General features: G+C 56.9%; 1 protein-coding gene across 10 annotated transcripts in view; it reads right to left on the bottom strand.

Moving 5' to 3' along the window:
* Positions 1 to 23420, bottom strand: part of PCNT (pericentrin) — a 119439-nt gene that overhangs the window by 16128 nt on the left and 79891 nt on the right. For 6 of the 10 annotated variants that reach the window (XM_046002472.1, XM_046002474.1, XM_046002479.1 and 3 more), the window contains exons 30-39: positions 22484 to 22675; positions 15559 to 16269; positions 14610 to 14712; positions 11627 to 11781; positions 6865 to 7059; positions 6081 to 6254; positions 5198 to 5381; positions 3921 to 4209; positions 3550 to 3700; positions 2611 to 3204 (exon numbers count right to left, since the gene is read on the bottom strand). In XM_046002472.1, coding sequence (XP_045858428.1) covers positions 2611 to 3204; positions 3550 to 3700; positions 3921 to 4209; positions 5198 to 5381; positions 6081 to 6254; positions 6865 to 7059; positions 11627 to 11781; positions 14610 to 14712; positions 15559 to 16269; positions 22484 to 22675 — 2748 coding nt within the window. The remainder of the gene's footprint in view (positions 1 to 2610; positions 3205 to 3549; positions 3701 to 3920; positions 4210 to 5197; positions 5382 to 6080; positions 6255 to 6864; positions 7060 to 11626; positions 11782 to 14609; positions 14713 to 15558; positions 16270 to 22483; positions 22676 to 23420) is intronic. The other 4 variants (XM_046002480.1, XM_046002476.1, XM_046002481.1 and 1 more) reach the window with 4 other exon arrangements.

The raw sequence follows: 23420 nt of genomic DNA, 5'->3' as shown, positions 1-23420 counted from the left end.
AGGGGAGGCGGGACACGGAGACAGGAGTCCTCACAGGCTCAAGTCCCGGCTTCCGCCCTTGGTGCCCACGCACACGCCCACACCCCCACACACGGACCCAACGGGCAGAGGAAGGCGCACGTACACCCGGTGGAAACGGCCTCACTTGCAAGATGCCCTTCACCACAGAGGTGCCGGGCGTGTGCTTGGCTCTGGGCAGGCATCGGCGGGACAGCCCCCGGGTCCCGGCCCAGCACGGGGATCTGCGCCCCCACCGGGGACACAGAGCTGGTCACCTGGCGGAAACCTGTCTGGGCAGCCGTAAACGCCAGAAGCCCGCTTGGAGGAGCTTCCGCAGGTGAGGAGGCCTCAGGAAGGGCTGGAGAGGTGGTGTGTCCCGTAGCATCTGGGTCGCCCGGAACCCAGCCCAGGCCTCCCGCCACCGCGCGGCCCACGCAGCACAGACCACGACGTCAGGGCGATCGATGCGCCAGCCTCGTGAGGACAGGGGATTGCTACTTGGCTATTTTCCAGGTGGGGAAAGCAAGACACCGAGGGACCTACAGAGTTTCTGTGTGTGGAAGAGACGGGACTGACTGTGAGCAACCACCTCCGGAGGCCGCTGCGCTCCGAAAAAAGCCCACAATCCAGAACAAACTAACCGTCTACAGACCACAACGCCCAAAGGGCTGCGTCAATTACTTAAAACTCCATTCCAAGACACGCGTGAAGAACAATGTATTAATTTGAAAAACGTTTTCGTTGCATTTTTTAAGCAAAAACAAATCAAAGTTAAAGGGTCTGGCTGAGAACTTCGGAGATGGTTTGAGGAAGTTCTTCAGAAGCACGTGGAGGCCACAGACAGGCTTCCCAGGGAGAAAAGCACAGACACACGCGCACACACACACGCACACAGAAAATCCTGAACACATTCGGGGGCTCCGCGCCAACAAGGCCCACCCTGGGGCATGACTCGACTCGCCTCTTTCCCAAAACAGCACAGGGTCCGTCCAGCCACACACCACCCACTCCTTGCAACACCTCCAAACTAGTCCGTGTTTCCGGGTGCGTACGCGGTAAACACGACCATGACCGTGAAGCCTGCGTCCCACAGCATGGCACACACATGGGCCTTGGAAACACCAGGAGAGGAGCTGGACAGGGAGGCCCCGCACTGCCCGATTCCTTCCCAGGTAGTGTGCACCACAGGCCGGCCCACTGACAGGAAGGTGACTCGCAGAGGCCCGGGCTGAGTGCTAACGGTGTGGCTTCCATGTGGGGCGACGGACGTGTCCTAACGTGCGTGGTGGCGATGGGCGCAAGATTCCCAAGGTACGGAAACCCCTGACGCGCAGAGGGGAGGCTGGTGAACTTGGGTGTGCGCCGGGTCTCAGCAAACTGTCCAACGCACTGGCCACACCCGCCTGCAAACTTCCAAACTAACCAATCTCATGGCGTCTGGGGAGCTGACTTATCCTTGTAATGAGAAATCTGGTTTTTAGAAACACGTTCACTTCTCAAGTATTTCAGGGCAGGCTAACCACTGAGAAGAGCACGCTACTGGTTTTCCTCGTGTGTTGTTAAAACTTAGTTGGATTTTCACAATTTAAAAAAATTATGTTTAAAAAAGATTTTTAAAAAAATATTAAAAAAACACTTTTTAAGAGATCAACACAAGCGTCAATCCACGCGAAGACAGAGTTCAATTTTCTCGGAAACAGAAACACTTCCCAACCTGTAAGGCAAAAATCATCCAGGTATCAAAGTCAAAAACACCACAACTTGAACAAGACCAACGTCCCTTACGAACACAGAGGCAGAACCCTAACCAAACGTGGCCAGCCGCAGCCAGTCCCGCACAGGAAAGCGCCACCAGAGTGGAGTTCGGCCAGGAACGCATGGCTGGCTCCACAGATGGGACCTGATCAACAGGAAACTCGGCGTCAACAGAATAAAGGACAAAAACATCGGTTGCAAGACACCAAAAATGCAAATCCAAACTCTCATGACCGAAGACACAGCACACACAAGCTGAGCGAACCAGGAGAAAGAGCCTCCTGCGACGGCGGGAGACGGTGACGGTGGCCCCGAGATGGACAGGGGTCCGTGTGAAAGTCACCTGCACAGGGACGGAAGAAGCCGCCGTGGACATGCAGGTGACGTGATCTCACACGTGGAAAACCACAAGTACATTAAGAAACTGGGAACGATGGACAGGTCTGAGGTTGTAAGAACCTCCGCACTGCTGAGGGCCAGCGGGGACGATCAAAGTGCGACTGAGAAACCGAGTCCTCGGACCACAGCACCAGACATCACTGAACACCTGTGCACAACTGGACGATGGCGCCCACTCATCACCTGGAAGCCGCAGCACCCCAAAGATCAGGCCCAGCTGTGTGGAGGGACGGCCTCCTTCACCATCCGCAGAGGTGACACCGGCAAGGGGACCACCCCCAGAGCTGCCCGCAGAGTCTACGCAGGCCCCTGAGTGCCCAGACGACCCCGAGACACCCGCCATAGAGCGGTGGCGACCGGAGGGCGGGGGACAGACGGACCAGCAGGTTGGAGGAGCGGGGGGAACCCGACGCCACGGTGGGCGGCGGGGCGGCGACGTGGCCGGCGCGCGCTCACCCGTTTCTCCTTGTCTCCCGGCGGCCGCAGCTCTGCATCGGCCCGGCCCGGCCCCATCTCCGCTCGCCTCCTCGCGTCCTCGTGTCCTTCCCGCGCGGCCGGCCTCGCCTGCGCGCACTCTAGTCCCGCTGGCAGCCTCGCGGCTGCGAGCCGTGGCTCCCGGACTGGGGACGGCTCCGCACCGGGGCTGCGCGCGGCCCTTACCTCCTTGTCCCGCTCCAGCTCTGCCGCCCGCCGCCGCTGTGCCTGCTCCAGCCGGGCCTGTGGCTCTGGTGGACGCGCCTGCTCGTCCCTCGGCCTCCGCGGCGGGGCGTGCTGCGCTGGGGGCTCGCAGGTGCCGCGGCTCAGCTGCTCCGTCAGCAGCCGCTCATGCCGCAGGGAGGCCGCCAGCTCCCTCGAGCGGCCCTTCTCGGCCTCCAGGCTGCGCCGCAGCTCACAGAGCCGGCCCCGCTCCTGCGCCAGCAGCGCCTCACAGCGCGAGGTCTCGATCTGCAGCTCCCGCCGCAGGTTGTCCGCGGCCGTCTGCTCGTGCTCCAGGGCCACACGCAGCCGGCTGCTCTGGGCGCACTGCTGCTCCAGGGACGTCCGCAGCTCCTGCCGGGGGAGCGGACCGGGCGCGGTGACCCGAGGGGAAAGACCGCGCTGTCCCAAAGCGGCCGCCGCGCCCCCCCTTCCACGGACGGAGCCATCCCGCCGTCACCCCCGCTGGACCCTCGTGGCGGAAGCGGGTCTGGAGGCCACAACCCCAGCCTCGGCTCACCGTCTCACCCGTCCAAGCCCAGCACCCGTGCCCGCCTCGCGGAGCCCACGCTCGGACCGGGGTGACGAGCAGCCGTGGGTCACGACAGAGGTGCCGCCGTGCCGCCCGCTGCCGGGCACATGCCCGTGGGGAGAAGTCGCAAGGGGCCCCGCCGCCCGCCGGCCCCGCGGCCCAGGCACCTCCAGGGTCTTGGAGCTCTGGCCCTCCTCGCGCAGGTGCCGCAGACGCTGCTCCTCCAGAAGGCCCCGCAGGGCGCTTTCCTTCCCGCGCTCGCACTCCAGCTCCTGCAGCGCGGCCTTTAGGCTGCTCTCCTTGCCGTCCAGCACGGACCTGCGGGGGAGACGGGGACCGAGCCCACGGCCTCGTCCGACCTGCACGTGCACCTGTGCTGGGTGCCCCCCCGCAGACCCAGCACCCTGCCACGGCCTGCACACAAACCGCAGCCCGCCAGGGCCGCCCTCCCCCAGCCACGCCAAGGGAAGGGCCCGGATGCCTGCCAGGTTTCTGCCTCTGCGGATGGACGGGACCGGGGCCGGGGCTGCAGCCCTACCTCAGCCGCCGGACCTCCTTCTGCGCTTCACCGAGGGACGCCAGAAGCCTCTCGTTGTCCTGTTTGCACTCGCGGAGCTCAGCTCGCAAGTCTCGGCCGGCGGTCTGCTCCCCCGCCAGGAGCTTCCGTGTGCTGCAGGCTTTCTCCTGCTCTTCCTTCAGGGTTCTCTGTAGGTCGGCGGCTATCTGCTTCTCCTGCTCGAGCTTATACGCCAGTAGCTCCACTGAGAAAGACACGGAGGACGGGAGGCTGCCTCGCCCGCAAATCCAGGGCAAGCCGTTCCCGTGACCTCGGAAATTAAACACAAACCAGTGTGGGGACGGGACATACTCACTCTTGGGGACAATGACACTTCCAGGCCTACAGCCGGGACGCTGGCCTCCCCACCACACCCCCCAGGCCTCGGGGCACCCAGGGGTGGATGGGCAGAGTGACCCCGCAGGCCAGAGGACAGGACAAGGCTCTCCAGGGCCAGCGGCTCAGGCCTGGGGTCTGCCTGGAGGCTCAGGATGGAGATGGACCGTCCCCTGGTCATCCTGGATCACCACTTCCCTGTGACTCCCACACCGTGCGCTCCCTGCCCCCAGCAGAGATGGCCCGACCCCAACTGTGTCAGTGCCCAAAACCCTAGGGAGGAAACAGTCCTGGTCCTCTACAGACCCGTCTGGAACCCAGAAGGAGAGGGACACCCGTGCACCCTCCACGAGGCTGGCATGACTCCAGCACCAGAGCCGAAGGCAAAACCACAGCCCCTCAGGCATGCATACGAGAGAAACCAGCAGCCCGGCCCAGAAATGCTCCCGAGACAACGCAACACGACGCAAACGCAAGGCCACACGCTGGACGGCTCTGGCCCGCCATTCAGCACCCAGAACCAGGAGGAGAAGGGGTCCTGAGGGCCGCTGGTATGCGTGGGCAGGGACCTCAGCCGGCACCACGTGTCTGCCCCCGTGGCCAGACCTGCTCCTGCCCTCGCTCACCAATGCTCAAGGCCTAACCAGAGCGATCGGTAACAGGAGGCAGGCGGGAGAAAAATAAAACGTTTTTATTCAAAGACGATGTGATCATCTATTAAACAAAACCCAGAAAAAAACAAAATTAAACACAGAAACGTATGACGGGCTGTTTCAAGCCAGCACAAGCGCCGGAGAGTCCCAGGCACAGCCCCGTGGCACCCGGCGCTCACACCGACACAGGCCCCCACGGCCCGCCGGGACCTGGAGAGACCAGGCTGTGGCTCCCCGTGTCCCACCAGCAGACGCGAGCGCGGCACCCACCCTGCCTGCGCAGCTGGTGCTCCTGCCGGCTCCCGCGGGCCTCCGCGCTGGTCAGCGCCCCACACAGCTGCTGCAGCTTCTCCTGGTTCTGCAGGTGCGTCACGCGCAGCTGGGCGCGCAGGGCCTGGACCTCCGCCAGCAAGCGGCTCCTGTCCGACCCGCGGAGGTGCTCCAAGGACTTCTCCTGCAGACGGCCCGGGACGGGGCCGGAAAGGAGGGGAGCAGGGTCACAGACTCGGCCACCGGACGGCCCCGCGGAGGAGCACCCCCTGAATGGGGAAAGGGGAGCACGAGCGTGCCCCAGGGCGGGGGAGGCCGGGCCCGGCAGCGTGCAGGCCGCTCCACACGAGGAGCCCACCCTCTGCAAATTCGCGCCTCCAGCTCCGGGGCACGCGCCTGGGGACGGAGCCTCGTCCCCGACAGAGTGAGAACAGGCTCGCAAGAGGGTTCGGTGACAAGCACAGTGTGGAACAGAGGCCCCAGGGGACCTTCTGACCTTACGTGGCTCCCCCAGGTCTATGCCACAGGCCACCGTGACCTACCGTGACCTGCCTCTAGACCCCAGAGCCCTCTCCGAGGGACGTGGAGGAGACCGCGCTGACCCCTCTGGCTCTCCGACCCTCCCCACCCTGGGCTCAGCACTCATGGCCTGGGTCAGGACACTTAGCGCTGCTCCAGTTACTTCCAGGACACGGAGAGACTGAGAGGGAGGATGAACGTACAGACGTCTGCACTGGGCAGGACCGCGATTCAACAGCGCTACACGTGGACTGAGGCAGGACGTCTTCCTCGGTCACTGCCACGTTCCAAGGTCAAATTCACGAGAACCCGTTCCACCCTCTCCGTTGCGGGGCTCCGGGAACTGGACGCGGCATGTGCTCACCTGCTCCTGCACCGCCTTCTCCAGCCGCCGCAGCAGGGAGCTGTGGTCCCCGGGGTCTGGAGCACAGGGCTGCAGCTGCCACGCGGCCCTCAGCACCTCCCATTCTTTTCCAAATGCCTCCTGCGCCACCTGGAGAAATCCTCCTCTCCAGTCAAGACACGCGTCGGGAGCTTCCTAAAACATGGGGACAAGAAGCCGGTGTTCTCGCACACATCCTGCGGGCTGCCCCGGAAACCGCCCCCACAAGAGCACACACCGGCGCACCCACGACCGCCCCAGGGCCCACGAAGCCAACCCTGCCGACGGAGGAGACACAGCCAAAGGGGAGAGCGCGTAAGACTGGGCCAACGGTGGGCCGACTTCCTCCTTCCCCACCACCACGCCAGGCCCAGCGCGGGTGCTGCTGGCTGGTCACCCTGTCCGCCGGCAGGCCTGGGCCGCGCGCTGGGGTATTGCTTCCCTGCACACCCTGTGTTCAGTAGATCCCTTGGGTGTGGTTTGGCACTTGGCCTTCACCGAGCTGGCCTGGCTCCCCAGTCACAGCGCGGACACTGGGACCTCAGAGGCTCAGGCCCAGGCCCCGTCACCCACCTCCAGCTCCACACGCATCTTCCTCCCACAGCCTTTCCTGCCCTAAAGGGGCCTGGCATGTGCCAGCAAACATGACTGCGAGGACCAAGGCCCCTGTGTCCAGCGCCGACCACGCTCCTTCGCTTTATCCTGCTCATCTAGCCAAGTGCTCCTCGCCCACACCTCACCCTCTCTCAGGTGCGACGCCCCGTACCTTCTCTCCCGTTCGGGGCGTGAGGCTCGCATGTCTCCGCAGGGCCGGCACCACCTCCAAAAGGCCGGGGCCCTCCTTCGGGAAGCGCTCAAGGGGGGCACTCGGCTCACCCTTGCTCAGGGTGCTGGGTGGCCCGCGGCGCTCGGACAAGGCCAGTATGTGGCGGCTCTCGTCACACAGCATCTGCAGCAGAGCCTGCAACGGGAGGGGCCCTTCAGGAGGAAGCAAAAGCAGCCAGAGCCACTCGTCCGTCTAGTCCCTGGTCCAGCACCCAGGAACGCTCACCAGGGCTGTACGCACAGCTCTCCACGACCTCTGAACCCAAGAACAAGTTCTGCGGTTCTGCGAGATTCTTCAATGACCCCCCCACCCTCCACCGACCTTCAGACCCCACCAGGAAACCAGCTGGAAAGAGAATGTGCGCTCCCCCCTCCCCCGCCCCACCAGCACCTGCACCAGGGACACCGTCCCCTACCACCCCTTCCATGAGCCTGGGCGCGGTGCAGGGCAGGGCCTTGGGCCGACTTCCCAGGGCCCGTCATGGAGATGCCCCAGATCTCCCGGGACGGCAGCCGCCACGCTCTGAGAAGGCTGCAGGGACCCGCACAGGAGCCCTGGGTTCCCCTAGGGGTGAGGCGCCTGCACACAGCCCCGGACCCGCTGCAGGCCACTCCGGCCCTCCGCCGCCTACAGCAGGACCCAGACATGGGCAGCAGGGAGAGGGTCGCCCACGCCCAGGCAAGTCCCTGCACACACGCGAGAACGGGTCCTTCACGGCACCGGGACTCTGGGACACGCACTGGCCAGGTCTCCTGCCCAAAGACACGGACAGAGCAACAAAGTGGCTTCCCCAGAGCTGCCCCCAGCTTAGGACCCACACAGGGTCCGAAGTAACCCGAGCGGCCCTTGCTGCGCACGAAGGTTCATTCAAGGAGCACATTCTGCTGCTACCTCCGCGGAAGGAAGACTAACAGATGCTTCAAAGGGAAGAACGAAAGTAGCAATGAAGCGGGGGTGGCTGGGTGGGCCCGGTGTCCGGCCCGTGACTTCAGCCCGTGTCATGGTCTCGGGGTCCTCGGATCGAGCTTCACATCGGGCTCCAGGCTCAGCGCAGGGTCTGCTTGCGGCTCTCTCCCTCTTGCCTGCCTGCTCTCTCCCAAGTAATTGAAGAAAAACAAAAACAAGAACAAAAACCAAGAAACCCAAGTTCAACACCCAAAAAACAAACAACCCAGTTAAGAAACGGACAGAGGCATGAAGTGACACTTTTCCGAGAAAGACGTCCCAACGGCGAAGAAATACATGGGAAGATGCTCAACGTCACTCATCAGGGAAATACGGATCCACACCACAGCGAGAGGCGTCTGGTGGCTCAGTGGGTTAAGCCTCTGCCTTCGGCTCAGGTCATGATCTCAGGGTCCTGGGATCGAGCCCCGCATCGGGCTCTCTGCTCAGCGGGGAGCCTGCATCCCCCTCTCTGCCTGCCTCTCTGCCTACTTGTGATCTCTGTCAAGTAAATAAATAAAATCTTTAAAAAAAAATTTAAAAATGAGTAAGTAAGTAAACGCACGGTAAAATTCCTCTGTGGGGGAAGCAGTCATGAAGAGGCTTAGGACAGAGCACGACCAGTTCAGCAGAAACAGGTCTGGCTGGGATCCTAACGACAGAGCCAGAGCAGCGGGGCACCAACACAGAAGTGCTAAAAACCCAACCACACGTCACGTTCCTGCCACACTTCCCGTGCCATGGCCCAGTGCAGACAGCGGCTGCTGTGGGGACATGAGAGGCGTCCCCGAGTCTGCAGCCCCCCGCGCGGCAGACGACCGCCACCCCCTCCTCCGGGAGCACTCACCCGCAGCTAGGCGTCCCACGGGCGCCTGTGAGGACAGAGGGCCGCGGCCTGCACCATCCCGCCAGCGAAGCTGCCCGTCAGGCCACTGCAGCCCTTCGGGGATGTCACAGGACCCCGGGTCTGCTGCTGAGCCCTACCCTCAGGACTGGCGTTCCGCCGCGGGACCTGCGCTGTTGGGACTGCCCCTCCACACGTGGCGTCGCCACGGCCTGCGAGCCTGCCTGTCCACCCCTCACGCCGAGCCCGTGTCAGCTCCCGCTGGCGCACAGCACCCCCAGCACCACGGCACCAGGGCCCGTCCCACAGCCCCGCTCGCGGCTGCTTCCAGAGAAGCCCCGGAGATGTCCGAGCCCGGCCTACGACGGCCTCTGGTGCCCGCTGGGCGCCCCCAGTACTCCTGGCTGTGGGGCACCCAGAGCCGAGGCCACACCGTGGTGCTGAAACTCAGCGCCTGCCGGGGCCACTCCCGCTCACGGCTGCCGTGTCGGGAGGTCTGGGGCCAGCTCGGACGGGAGCGTAGGCTTCTCTTGACGCCGCCGTCCCTCGCGGTGAGTGCGGCGGCTTCGTACTCCAGAAACAGTGTAGAAACTTAAAGGAAAATGTGCTGAGAAACCTACTGGAAGATACCTCTGTGCTCTCCTCTTTTTTAACGAGGGAGCGTGCAGACAAGCTCGGGGAGGGGCAGAGAGAGGGACAGAGAATCTCAAGCAGACCATGGGCTGAGTAGGAGGAGCCAGGTGTGGGGCTCGATCCCACGACCCTGAGATCACCAAGCTCAACGGACCTAGCCACCCAGGCACCCCTCCTGTCCACTGTCACTCGGAAACAGGAAAGTCGCAGGTTCTGAGGGGCCGATGAAGAGCTGCACTAACAGCTGCCCTCCTGACGCTCACCGGCCTCCATGCGGCTCCCCCGCAGACACACGCTCGCCCGCGTCCACACGGCTCCCACCACGTCCACACGGCTCCCCCGCAGACACGCGGTTCCCCTGCAGACACACGGCTCCCACCACGTCCACACGGTTCCCCCAGACACGCGCTCGCCCGCAGACAGTCTCAGCCACTTCCTGAGCGGGCTCCAGGGCCTTCACTGGGCTTCTGTGTTTTCTTTGTTAACCACCGAGCGTTAAACCTCAAAGCCTAAGTATACAGAACTGTCCAAACCTCCGAATTCACTCCTTGAAACTACGAGTTCTTCCACTGTGACGCTGCTTGGTTTACAGCTGCTAAGAAACGTGCCTTTAATGTTTTATGTCACATAAAAAACCGAGGAGTGCGAGGGTGCCTGGGTGGCTCCGGTCATGATCCCAGCGTCCTGGGATGGAGCCCCACGTCAGGCTCTCTGCTCAGCGGGGGGCCTGCCCCTCCCCCACGCTGCGCACACTGGCCCCCGCACTCTGAAATAACCCTTTAGAAAGAACCCTTGTCTTCGGAGGGCACCCTAACAGCGCCGTCACAGGACAGGTGGCCCATGGGGGCAGCACGTGGGACATACACACTTGTCAAGCCACCGAGCTGTGCCCCGGAAACTGCAGGAACACTGGTGTCGACGACACTCACGTAAACGCTCTCCGGGTCTGAGCACAACACGATGCTGACATCGCTCCACTTCCTTATTCCGCCAAGTCTGTGTCCGTGGTGTGACGTGAAACGGTTGCTGATCCGGCGAGGGAAAGAGACCTTGTGGGAAGTGCCACAGACTTTCCGGCCGGTGGCAGACGTGCCGACCGCTCTGCGGGGTCGCCATGCCACGTGCTCACGTCGCACACCTCAGACTCACACCTGGTCACGCGTCGATCCAACCAGAACGCAGCTTGTTTACACGCCGGCTCCGAGGGGAACCGCGGCACGCTGACTGCGGCTTCCCTCCTCCCGCGACGCCCTGGCTGAGCCCGGAGCACCGAGTCCTCCCACCGCGACCGTGAGTGCAGGACAGGGTCCCTGCTCTGTGACCAGGGGGCCGCGTGACCGGGTCCTCGGGGAGGCGCGCGCAGGGCCGGCAGAGCTGCGGCAGGTGGGTCAGAAGGAGCCCAGCGCGCCGACGGGGCAGAAGGAGCGGGACAAGCGAGCGTGGGCTCACGGGGCCCCCCGGTGTGCACTTGGAGCCGCCCCACAGGAAGCTTCTGGTCTGGTGCAGGAACACACGTGAGCCGCTGGAGCCGCTGGGCCGGGCCGGAGGCTGCCCGTCCGCAATGCCCGCGCCGCTAGCCGTGCAGACAAGCTCCCTCCTCCAGAGCCACCGCCAGGAAGACGGAGGCGAGCAGGGCAGAGCGCTCTACTCAACTCTGACGGGACGGACGCTCCCTCTCGAGGAGCAGCTTCCACGGCAAAGCCAGCTGGGCTCCGCACGGTGGCCCGGAGGGACAGCCCCGCTGCCCACACCCTGCAGCTCGGGTCCCTGCGGGCGCCGGCAAAAGGCAACCCAGTCGCGAGCACAGGGCACAGCTGTCTCAGGAAAGGCGAGAGGTCCATCTCCAGAACCAGACAAAACCCACAACCACTTCCCCACAGAGGATCATGCGTTCTGATACCTACACTCAGTTCAGGAAGGCTGACCCTAATTCTGCCTTCTGTGATTTATTACGGCCCTGGCACCTGCAGGCCCCCAGCAGGTGCGGGCCGCGCTGGACCTCCCTCCTCTGGGGAACCCGGAGCCCGAGTCTCCCTCGGCTCCCCCAGCCCGCTGTGCCAGGATCTCACCTGGGACACCTGTCCCCACGCCCCCCAGGACAGCAGCTGGCTCCCTCTGGAAACACTCACAGGAGACGTCGGTGAGAGCGCAGCCCGAGCCAATGCAGAGGCCTGGGCGGTAGGACGCACCCCGCCCAACACCGTACCGCCACGCAGCACTCACGGCGGCCGCAAATGGAGGCCCGTCGACAGGGCACGCCCTGCTCCTGCCGGCCCTCACCTTCACTTCTTTCGGATGGACTTCCTTCTCCTTCATGGCTTCCAGCCGCTGTCGGAACCTTCCAGAGGTGGGAGGAGGAACCGCAGGACTAGCAGTGGAGGTTTCGAGTCTTCCCGAACCTTGGTTTAGTCTCTCTCCAAATCCCGAGCCATCACCTAAAAACACGGCACAAGGTCAAAGTCAAACCACAATCCCCTGGCGGCCTTCCTGGGGGAGGACCCAGGGGGCAGACACTCAGCAGAGACAGGGGTGTGGCCAGAACCCCGCTTCCTGGTGCTGCGTGAGGCCCCAAAGCACCCGGGAGAGCTACGGCCGGGACGCCCCTTCCTGAAGACATCCACAGAGCACCGAAGAGAGCAAAAACGTTTTTATAAGTCTGTACAATGACACAATTACATACATTAAGAAAAAGCATATTTTGCATGTTTGGCATGTAAACCCACGACTCCAACATAAGCCTTAACGGTCTCTCAGCTAAAGAGATGCACAAATGGGTTTCCTCATCCCCCAAAGACAGGACCCCAAGCCCACAGGGCTCCCGCAGGAAGCGCCTTGGTTGACACACGTGTGTGGGGTCCATACGTCCACACCCCAGGAAGGGATGAGGACACGGCAGGATTCCGCTCAGGTACATGGAGAGGAGACGGGGGACAGGACACGCACGGTACCAACCACAGGGCCGTGTGCGGGCAGCAGGTCAAGCAGCAAGGCTCTGGCCAGGAACAGGGGAGCACGCCTGACGGGGGTGTCTGACCAGCCCTGAGACCAGCCGGGCTGGACAGGGGAGCCCTCTGGGGTCTGGGATTCCAGATGCCAGAAACCCCATGGGTGGGGCCTCAAAGAGGAGCTGCAAGCGAGTCTGATGGACGTGGCACGTCCCTGAGCCTTGCAGAGGCTCGGAAAGCAGAAGGAGCTTTTTCCAGGGACGAGCAAGCTCAGCATTTGCAGCTGCTTCTCCGACCGGCCTACAGCGCCTCACAGAACTGGGAGCTGCCGACACCCATCCTGCTGAGGGGTCCAAGCTCTCAAACATGCCAAGGGCTGCGCAGAAGACGGCGTGGAACAGGGACTCGGAGATGGCTCGAGGATCCAACAAAGCAAACACCAGAAAACCTCAGAAAACCAGAACATCTTCAGAGAAGTCAGTCTCCATGCAACAAGGAATTTTCAAGAAAAAGGAAGAAGAGCTCTTTGAAGTTAAGACGCAGCAGAAATGAAAACATTTGCTTCCAAGCTTCAGGAATAATTTCTTAAAATCTTCTTTTAAGAACCTTTATTATCAAATGAAACAAAAGTACAAAGAAATGGAAACAGTGAGAAAGTAAGAAAATCAGTCCAGTGGTTGACAGAAGTCCAGCAAGATGAGAGCCACGGGCAGGGCCCAAGGAGCAACGAAGGCCTCTCCAGGGTGACGGCCGCACCCAGGCGTGTGGAATCACATGGTGGCCACCGTGCTTCGCGACGCCAGGCTCTGGGACATTGGTCAGACATGCTGGGGCCTGGGGGAACCTGACTTCTCACCTGCGAGTCTGCACCAAGCCCAAACTATCCACACTCGCTGGGAAGACAAGAAGTTCTCAGAAAACCCACCTCACACACGCTTTCTCTGCAAACGCTTCTAGAGAGCAGAGAACTTAAATGAGGAGCACGAAGGAGGGACAAGGGGTCTGACCCGGAGAGCGGACGCGGCACATTCAGAAGGTGATGGGCGGTGCACACCCATGCTCGTGGACAGTGTGGCAGGACGTATGACGGAGAGCAGGAGGGAGGCCATGAGAAAGGAAAACCAGCTGTCTGCGAGAGGACACTCAGTCCCCGAGGTTCTGTGGGAATGTGACTGGTGCACTCGAAACACAAACACTGTGGTGTGGGGACAGGACGGGACCATGGGGCCACCTTACGAAGACACGGAAGGGACGTATAAGGAGAACTGGCAGCCAGAAGTTTACACATGTTGCTGCAACTAGCAAATGTAATTTAGAAATAAATACCACAACACATTTCCCGAAGTTCAACGTGGGTGTTCCTCAGGGAACGGCGGTTTGGCCGGGGGGCTCCGAGGCACCTTGCAGAACCGCTTGATTGTTAGACCAGGAACTCACCACGTGGAATAACTCAAAACTAAAATAAGACGTTGACTCCGCACAAGCGGAAACGCCCACGAACTTTACTTTGTGGTCTCGTTTTCAAAAGCACTGAGGTGAGTCAGTGATGACCTTCTTACAAAAAGTGGAAACCTCTCAGGAGCTGACGGACTTGTGAAAAACCAGTTAGAAAGGCCGAAGTTCGGAGGTCATGGTTTGGCAACTGTCCCAACGACGGCGCGGCAACACTCACTCCTGGAGACTACGGTGAGCGGGTCCGAGTCACAAACAGAGCACAGGCGGGAGCTCCACGCAGCCTCCTGCCCAACACCAAGCCATCGAAAACGGGGAATCAGCACAAAGCCTGGCAGACACCAAGGGGTCCAAGCGGACACAGGCCTCGTGCCGTGGTGCCCTGGGAGGACCGCGGCACCAGTGTGCACATGCTCCAGACACCTAGGGACGCCCACGCGGACGATGTCACCACAGACCCCAACGAGACGCAGGACGTGCTGGCAGGCGAAGGGCTTCCTCTCCGGCCGCACGGCACAGCCTCCCTCCCACGCTGCGGTGGCCAGCAAGGGACACCCGAGGGCCTCGTGCCAGCGCAGCACCCCTCCCGTGACGGGTGCCGATGGGGCGAGTGGCAAAATCTGAGGAGGGTGTGTAGTTGAGATGCTGCGTGGGCCACAGGGAGGTCTGGGTGCGGAGCGCAGGTTTTGAAGGTGCACAGTCGGGTTTTCCAGAGGACAAGGCCTTCAAGTGCCACTCAGCGCAGAGGAGACGGAGGCAGGCACGGCCAGGGGGCACCGGCCAGTGCAGCAAACACCAGCCCGGAGGGCCCGCGGTTCCCTAAAACCTTTACTGTATAAAAACAAAAACCACAAAGACGGACTCACTGTTTTCACTTCCGTCGTTCTTCCCTTCAAACCCGAGAGGACAGGTTCTGGGCTTTTCTTGAGCATCAAGAGATGTTACGATAAAATCTTCAACATCTTTCTCCTGTTCAAACAGGCAAATTTTTAAATGGTCATAAAATAACAACTTATCACATCAGGGAGCTGAACTAGCCAGACGGAAACTTTCTAAGGCCTGAACTGATCATTTTCCCACACAGAACCCAAGTAAGGGTGTTTCACGCTTGGGAACACACTGAAATCATGTGCTTCTAAGAAGTTAAACAAACCTGGCCACAGTTCTCTAGGACTACTTTAAAGGAGTCACCAGCAAACATCTCAGGTTAAAAACCAGTTCTGTGGTAGTGTGCGTACGGTATCTCAGGTATCGTGTTCCCCGTAACTTGTTTTTTACTTTATCTAATCCAGGACGTGCAAAATCTCAATATTACTCTATAAGGAAAGACACAGTCCAACTCAAAAATAACTTGTTGAGACTAATTAGCATTAGATGCAGAGCCTCGTAAGAAATACAACTGAAAACCAATCTAGAAAACACACCCTAGACAAAGAACCTGAATGACAAGTACACACGCAGGCGGGTTTGGGGCCGCGCTGCTCGAGTCTGTGCTAGTCAGCGCATGGAGGCCTGGCACATCTGAGCAGGACTGGTGCATCGCACATACTTTCAGGAATACCTCAAGTCCTCTAACTATTCATATCACAACCGACTGGGGTGGTGCTGCAGAAAGCTGGCTGTCCCTACACATGGCTGACCAGGGGACTGCTGTGCATACCCACACCGGGGCCGTTGGCCCCGTCAGCAGATGAGCCAACAATGGCTGCAGCTATGATACCGCAGGCGCTGTGGACACACCCCCACGGGAACACGCTGGGGCCTGGGCAACCTGCCGACACCAAACCAGGGCAGTGGCCCGGGAAGACCACTTACCACAGACATCCACCGCACATGGCAGTCAGTGGAGGGAGCCCCATCTGCAGCCAACGGAGACGCTGCCCACCTGGAGGCCTTTCCTGCCGCTGACGCGTCCAGGTACCCAAGCAGCTCCACCTGGTCTGCCTGCAGCGAGGCACCGGTCCTGTCCTGCAGGGAGGCATCCAAGCTCAGGGCGTCCGAGCACGGCGTCAGGGGCAGGCTGGGTGCAGGCTCAAGGGTCGAGTCCTTCCTGACAACCTCCGGTGAGCTCCAGGAGGACAGATCCATCGCCCGGAGTGCGTTCTTCAAGGGCCCAGGCCTCTCAGGATGGGCCAGGTCATGGGAGCCACCGTGGAGGCCTGCTTGTAAACAAGGTGACCCGTCCTGCAAATCAACCTGGTCTTGCTCGGGAACATCCGACATTTCATTTTTTATCAGTGGATCCTGACTTCCACTGAGGTCGATGAGATCACACGCGGTTTTATCAATACGAAACCCATCAACAGGAGATTTGTCCGTTTCTTCACCATTATCAGAATGATCACGCCAACCGTTTTCTAGAGCACGTGGAGACGCCCCTGGCTGCTGAAGTCTGAAACCCTCTGTCTCGGTGTTCTGGAAGTTCACAGAATACAACAAGTGGTTCAACCTTTCCTGAAGTTCTTTCACCTGACTTAGGAGACCAACTTTCCGCAGCTGACAATCTTCCAGTAGTCGTCCCTCATTCTGCATGTAAAAAGGCACAGGCATAGAGTGAAATAACTGAATTACACGTAGTCATATCTGTCTGTCTGCTGTCTCTAAGCCAGTTTTCGAACTGCCTGAGCACTTAAGAAGAAGCCTCCACGATGAGCCCCTGGGTGGAGATTTCAAGCTTTTTTAATTCCATGAAAGACAGAATCACAGCTGACAGCTCCTTGCCTATGAGCTGACTGCTGCAAAGGACTCTGGGAAGGTGGCAGAGCAGGAAGCAGCAGGAATCTGTCTCCTGGTCACCTGCACCGGCAGAACCGTGCCTGCTGTGCGCGACTCTGGAGTCTGTCCACGGCTTGCACCTTCCGGGGGAGGCTTGGAGGGTAAGCTGAGTCAGTCTGGGTCAGCCCCAGCTCCTAGCACAGCAGCGGCTACCCATCCCCGGACGTCCAGCCCCTCGCAGGCGGGGGTGTGCCTACTCACGGAGCATCTCGCACACAGCCTCCAGCACCCGGGTGGGCAAAAAGGACCCTGTCCTCCAAACACTGGGCATCCGTGCTCTGCCTCGGCTTCTGACCGCAGCCCAGGGGCAAAGTGTGGGAAGCCATTGTAGCAGCCCCTCCCCCTCCGGCTGCAGTGACCGCCAGAGAACTGAAAGGGCCACTGTCCTTCTTCCCCACTGCAGAATTTTTCTTTTTGAGGAAAAATTAAACACTACAACATTCAAAAAACAACTGCATATAGAGAGGAAATGAGAGAGTGACTGCGTGTGCCCAGGTGAAGGTGCAAACTAAGAAAATATCTGAGCAGACCTGAAGTTAAACTTCAAGCTGATCCTCAGCAGAGAGACAGTCTACAACAATTAAAAAAAAAAAAAAAAGGAATAACAAAAAATAGCAAATTATGAGGAAGTAGGAGGTTCAGATTTCCAAATATACAACAGACTCAAATGTTCATTGTGCAAACACATACCAGAAAAAAAAGTATCGCAAGGCATATAAGGAAAGAGGAAAGCATGGCCTATTCAAAGGAAGAAAACAAACCCAAAAGAACTGTCCCTGAAAAAGACCCAATGTTGGATCTACTAGTCAAAACCGTTAAGACGACAGTCATGAAGACATCTGAGAAACTAAAGGAAGATGTGGGGAAGATCAAGAAAGTAAATATCAAAGGAGAGAAGGAAAACCTAAAGAAACCGAAAAGAAATTACAAAGCAGAAAAGTCAAATAATTAAAATTAAAAATTCACTAAAGGGATTCAAAGACAGATTTGAGGAAGAGAAAGAACTGAACTTGAAGACAGAATAATGGAAATGATCATGTCTGAGGAAAAAAGAGGAGAAGACTGACAAAAGTGAATTCAGACTAAGGGACCCGTGGGACAGCGGCAAGCAGACCAACATACGCATTGTGGGAGTCCCAGAGGACGAGAGAAAGGTGGCTGAGAGAGTATCTGAGGACATACTGACTGAAAAGGTCCCAGAATTGATGAAAGACACAAATATAAACAGCCAAGAGACTCAACAAACCCCAAAAAAGATGAATTCAAAGAGAGACACACCAAGCTAGGTGATAACCAGAAGCATAAAACTAAAGGCACTAACTGACTTGTCACACACAAGGGTCCTCAGTAACATCACCAGCAGGTTTCTCCGCAGAGACTCTGGCGGCCGACGAACAGCAACTCGGTATATTCCCAAGTGCTAAAAGGAAAAACCCTGTTAACGAAAAATCCAACATCCAGCGAAACTGTCCTTGAGAGTGAGGAGGAAATTAAGATATTCCCAGGTAAATAAAAGCAGGAGTTTGTGACCACTCCACCTGCCCTGCAAGGGCGTGTGTACGGCGAAACACAAGGTCACCAGACGGTGGTAACTCAAGGTCACGTGGCAAAGTAAAGACCTCAGTAAAGGTAAGTGCAAGCACAAGAAGAAAAGCCAGTGTATACGATGGTATGCCTGAAACAGAACACTGTCTGTTCAAATACATGAATTTTTTTAACAGGTTTGTGCTGTTATGACAGTGGTTTGCAACTCCACATTTTGTTTTCACCATGATTTAAAAGACACATTTTTTTAAAAGTTAATGGTCTAAAAGTCCGTATTATTAACTTCGCTTTGTAACTCCATGCTTTTTTCTACATAACTTAAAAAATTAATGAATATAAAACAATCATTAGCTTTGAGGCACACAGGTATAAAAATGTACTTGGTGGGCGCCTGGGTGGCTCAGTGGCTTAAGCCGCTGCCTTTGGCTCAGGTCATGATCTCAGGGTCCTGGGATCGAGCCCCACATCAGGCTCTCTGCTCCGTGGGGAGCCTGCTTCCTCCTCTCTCTCTGCCTGCCTCTCTGCCTACTTGTGATCTCTCTCTGTGTCAGATAAATAAATAAAATCTTTAAAAAAAAAAAAATGTACTTGGTCACAACAAAAACCAAAAACGGTGGGGCAGAGCTAAAAAGGAACAGTTTTCAATAGTTAGGCATGTATAAATTCGAACCACAGTGTTATAATGCTGGATTCTGAATGTAATGCCTAACAGAACCACACACACACACACACACACACACACACACACGCACACACACACACAATGCTATAGTATATACATAAAGAAATGAAAAAGGAGCTTAAAGATTTCAGTATAAAATGTCAACTAAGCACAAGAGAATACAGTAATGCAGGAAATCAGAACAAAAAAAGCTATATAAGGCATATAGGAAACAGAGCAAAATTACAAAAATATATGCTTCCTTTTCCCTAATTACTTTAAATATAAGTGGATTAATCTCTCCAATCAAAGACTGAGATCAGCAGAAAGGATAAAAACACATGATCCTGGGGTGCCCGGGTGGCCCAGTCGGTTGGAAGTCTGACTCCTGATTTCAATTCAGCTCAGGTCATGCTCTCAGGGTTGTGAGATCACAAGTCCCACTTCAGGTTCCCACTCAGGGGGGAGTCTGCTTCACCCTCTGCCTCTTCCCCCCCACCATATGCTTGTGTGATCTCTGTCAAATAAATTAACAAAATCTTTGAAAGAAAAAAGATAGAAGCACGAGGTTGCCTCCTGACTCATGGCAAGAGCCCAGCATTACCTTGATACTAAAGCTAGAAAAAGACACTACAAAAATGAAAACTACAGACCAATATCCCCTATGAACTTTGATACAAAAAATTCTAAAATACTAGCAAACTGAATTCAATACCATACTAAAAGGATTACACACTCTAACCAAGCAGTGTTTACTCCTGGAATGCAAAGATAGTTCAACATAGGCAAACTAGTCTACGTAATACACATTAGTAAAATGAAGAAGAAAAAAAGTCACGCAATTGTCTCAATTGGTGCAGAAAATGTGTCTGACAAAGTTCAACATCCTCCATTATAGACATTCAACATACTAAAAAAAAACTACCCTAACATATAAAACCCATACATGAAAAACATACAGTGTACATCGTACTCAATGGTGACGGACTAAAAGATCTTCCTCTAACACCAGGAACAAAGCAAGAACTCCTGCTTTCACCACTTCCCTTCAACACAGTACTGGACCTTCCGGTCAGAGCAATTTTGCAAGAAAAAGACATAAAATGTGTCCAAGTTGGAAAGGAAGAACTGAAATTATGTTCCAAGATAATATGATTGTCTACGTACAAAACAAAGATTCCATTAAGAAAAAACCCCATTATAATATATCAATTCAGCAAAGTCACAGGATACAAAGTAAACATATAAAAAATCAGTTGCATTTCTACACACTAACAATAAGCAATCTGAAAAAATGAAGGAAACAATTCCATTTACAATAGCAACAAAAAAGGAGAAAATAATTAAGAATTCACTGAACCAAGGAGATGAAAGTTTTGCACAAGGAAACTATAAAACACTGATGAGACAAATTACAGAAGAGAAATAAACAGAAACATATTTCACACATATGGATTGAAAGACCTACTAGAACTGCTAACGGTGATCTACAGGTTCAATACAATCCCTGTAAAAATTCTAAGGATGTTTTTTGCAGAAACAGAAAAACCCATCCTAAAATTCAGAGTCAAAACAGTCCTGGGAAAGAACAAAGCTGGAGGACTTAAAATTATCTGACTTCAAAATTTATAACCAAGCTACAGTAATCAAAACAGTGAGGTGTTGGTGGGGGGCTTAGTCTGTTAAGTGGCTGCCTTCAGCTCAGGTCATGATCCTGGAGCCCCAGGGCTAAGCCCTGCTCCAGCTCCTGCTCTTTCACTCGCTAACTCTCTAATACATAAAATCTTCCCCAAAAAAAAAAAAAAAAGAATGGTTAAGATGGGGGGCACCCAGCTGGCTCAGTGGGTGGAGCATGCAACTGCTGGCCTTGGGGTTCTAAGCAAGCCCCAAGGTGGGTGTAGAGATCACTTACCAAAAAAATGAAATCTTTTATTTTTTAAGATTTATTTTTCAGGGGTACCTGGATGGCTCAATGGGTTAAAGCCTCTGCCTTCAGCTCAGGTCATGATCTCAGGTCCTGGGATCGAGCCCCGAGTCGGGCTCTCTGCTCAGCAGGGAGCCTGCTTCCCCCTCTCTCTCTGCCTGCCTCTCTGCCTACTTGTCATCTCTGTCTGTCAGATAAATAAGTAAAATCTTTAAGAAAAAAAGATTTTTCAAAAAAAAATTATTTTTCCATCTGAGAGAGAGAAAACATGCACGAGTGAGAGGGGCAGAGGGAGAGGAAGAGGGAATCCAAGCAGACTCCCACGGAGCACAGAGCGCAACACGGGGCTTGATCTCACCACCCCGAGATCATGACCTGAACCAAAACCAAGAGTCAGACGCTCCAACGACTGAGCCACCCGGGGATCCCAAAAATAAGTCTTTCTTTTTTAAAAAGTGGTTAAAATATAACTCTTAGATTGCATGTATTTTACTACATACACTAAAAAGGCAACTATCCTAACCGACTTCTGTGGTAGTTTACTTAAAACAACAACATTTTTCTTTTTTTTTCAAGGGACAAAGGGCCTGGAAGACCCTGGACGCACAGACTGAAGACAAAACTGCGGGGCTGCTGGCTCAGCTAGAAGAGCGTGGGGCTCTGTATTTCGGGGTCACAAGTCCAAGCCCCACACTGGGCACACCGACCACCTAAAAACTAAAAGATAAGAAAAAAAAAACAAAAAAGGAAGAAAAATATAAAGTTGTGACTTATGGAGTGAATCTGCAATTTCCCTGTCTGTGTGTAACTGCTAAGAATCTGGCAACCAGCTCACAATCACACAGCTGAGCTTTCCCATAAGAACTCAAAGTTCTGATCCCAAGGGCAATGAGAAGTTTGCGGGGCAGAGTCAGAAAGTCCTCTCCAAACGGAATTAAAGGTCCTGCGGGGATCTGATAAACGTATAAAGCCAAACCCAAGCATCGATCAAAACCACCGGCACATGCCACACACCCACTCTGAAACCACTGGACCGATCCCTGCAGAATTCAGAACCTTCTCATTTTACAGTAGGGCTGTGGTGCATAAGGCGTGTCCCAGAAGCGTTCCCGGGCAGGGAGAGCGGGAACACCCTTGTCAAACTGTGCCGTGTCCACACCAGCGCAGTGTCCACACGAGGCTCAGGAGATCCCGAGCCCGAGCAGGCTGCGGATCGAAGTGAACTTTGGCACTGCAATTAGGAAAACCTCCAAACCAGCCAGCCACTTCCTACTTCCAGAACATCCCGACCCTGCGACACCTGAGGGGGCCAGCCTGCAGCCTTCCCAACAGGAAGAGAAGAAGGGTCAGCTCTCCTGGGGCAGCCCTCGCGGTGATCAGAATTTCCAAACTGCTGCATGCCAGATCACTGTGCCGTTCTCTGCTGGGAGCACGAACCAAAACACGGAGGAAAAAACCCTGAGGTTCAAAAAATAAACGTGAGCCTTTCGAAGTAACCGACGCTGGTGATAAAGGCCTTGAGCCACAGAGCAGCTGTGTGGGCAACCTGTCCTCACGGGAAAACCCTAGAGACAGGCCTCGCGGCGCAGTTAAGTCCTACTTGTGGGGTTGCTGGAGAAGTACACGACTGCTTGTCTCCACGGGCTGAAAAGACCACGGGAAAGGAGCGCGTCTAGAGGGTTTCTGAAGCGAAGGTGTGGAAGTTCAGAACCGATCTGAACAGACGAGCGGAAGAACCCGCGAGGGCAGCCGTCCCACGTAACGGGCACATCCCCTCCGCAAAAGCGTCAGGGACGTCTCTGCCCGCGCAGCAGCACGGCTGTGTGCCCACGTACCTTCACCCCTCCCGGCCCTCGGCTGCCGTCCTCCGTCCGCACATGCAGCTCATCCTCCATCAAGAGCAGCTCCGACTGCAGCCGCTTCCGGCAGGCGGCCAGCACCGACATCACACTGTCCTGTCTGCGCAGAGCCTCGGGGCGGAAGCACCCTGGGGCCCTGGCCGGCTGCAAGTCCTCGGGAGCAGCGCACTGCAGCAGAGAAAACATCAACAACGAAGCTAAAAGCACCAGAGTCTGACGCGCCCTGAGCCCAGTCCCCAGGCTCCCGTGGGCTCCTGGAGCTCTGGAGCTGAGGCGTCAGCCGGCAGGACCCCCAAGGAACATCCCTGTCTCCTAAGCTTCTCCTAAATCAGACCAGAGCCGTGCCGCACAGTCCTGCTGCTTGCTCACGGCCACCACAGGTCAGGACACAGCCCCAGCTGGGCCGCCCCACGACGCACGGGCCAGCGGGAGCTGCTCTGGAGTGGCACGGGCCAGCAGGCAGCGCACCGTGACTCCTACTCAAAAGCAAAGCGCAGCTCGTCCCAACATGACACGAGCTCGACTAGAGCCCAGGAAGGAAAACCCAGGGAGCCTGTGCCAGCCATCTCCGTCTCGTTGGATGCTCCCAACCACGGGCTCCGAAAACCTTGAGTGACAACAATGGCAGGTTCAGAGCCGTATGAAACAGGGAACCCTCTGGTCCGATTTCACCGTCTAACCACGGTCTGAAACCCGAGCTTCTGTGGCACCCAACCACACCCAGGAGCCCCAAGCCTCCGCTCCACTCGACGCATCAGGAGCTGCCCACGAAACCACGAAATCCCCGCTGCCACAGAAAGGACGCCCGCTCCGGCTTACAGAAGACTCACAACGGGAGCTTCTTCAGAGAACCGCAGCCCCCTCGGGTCCAGCCCCAGTGCTCAGCCACCCGCGGCCTGCGTCAGGGCCTCTC

This window comes from Meles meles, chromosome 4 (assembly GCF_922984935.1).
Source record: "Meles meles chromosome 4, mMelMel3.1 paternal haplotype, whole genome shotgun sequence".
In the NCBI taxonomy this organism is placed as follows: domain Eukaryota; kingdom Metazoa; phylum Chordata; class Mammalia; order Carnivora; family Mustelidae; genus Meles; species Meles meles.
Note: the sequence above shows the minus strand (reverse complement) of the source record. Positions and strands in the feature narration are given on the sequence as shown.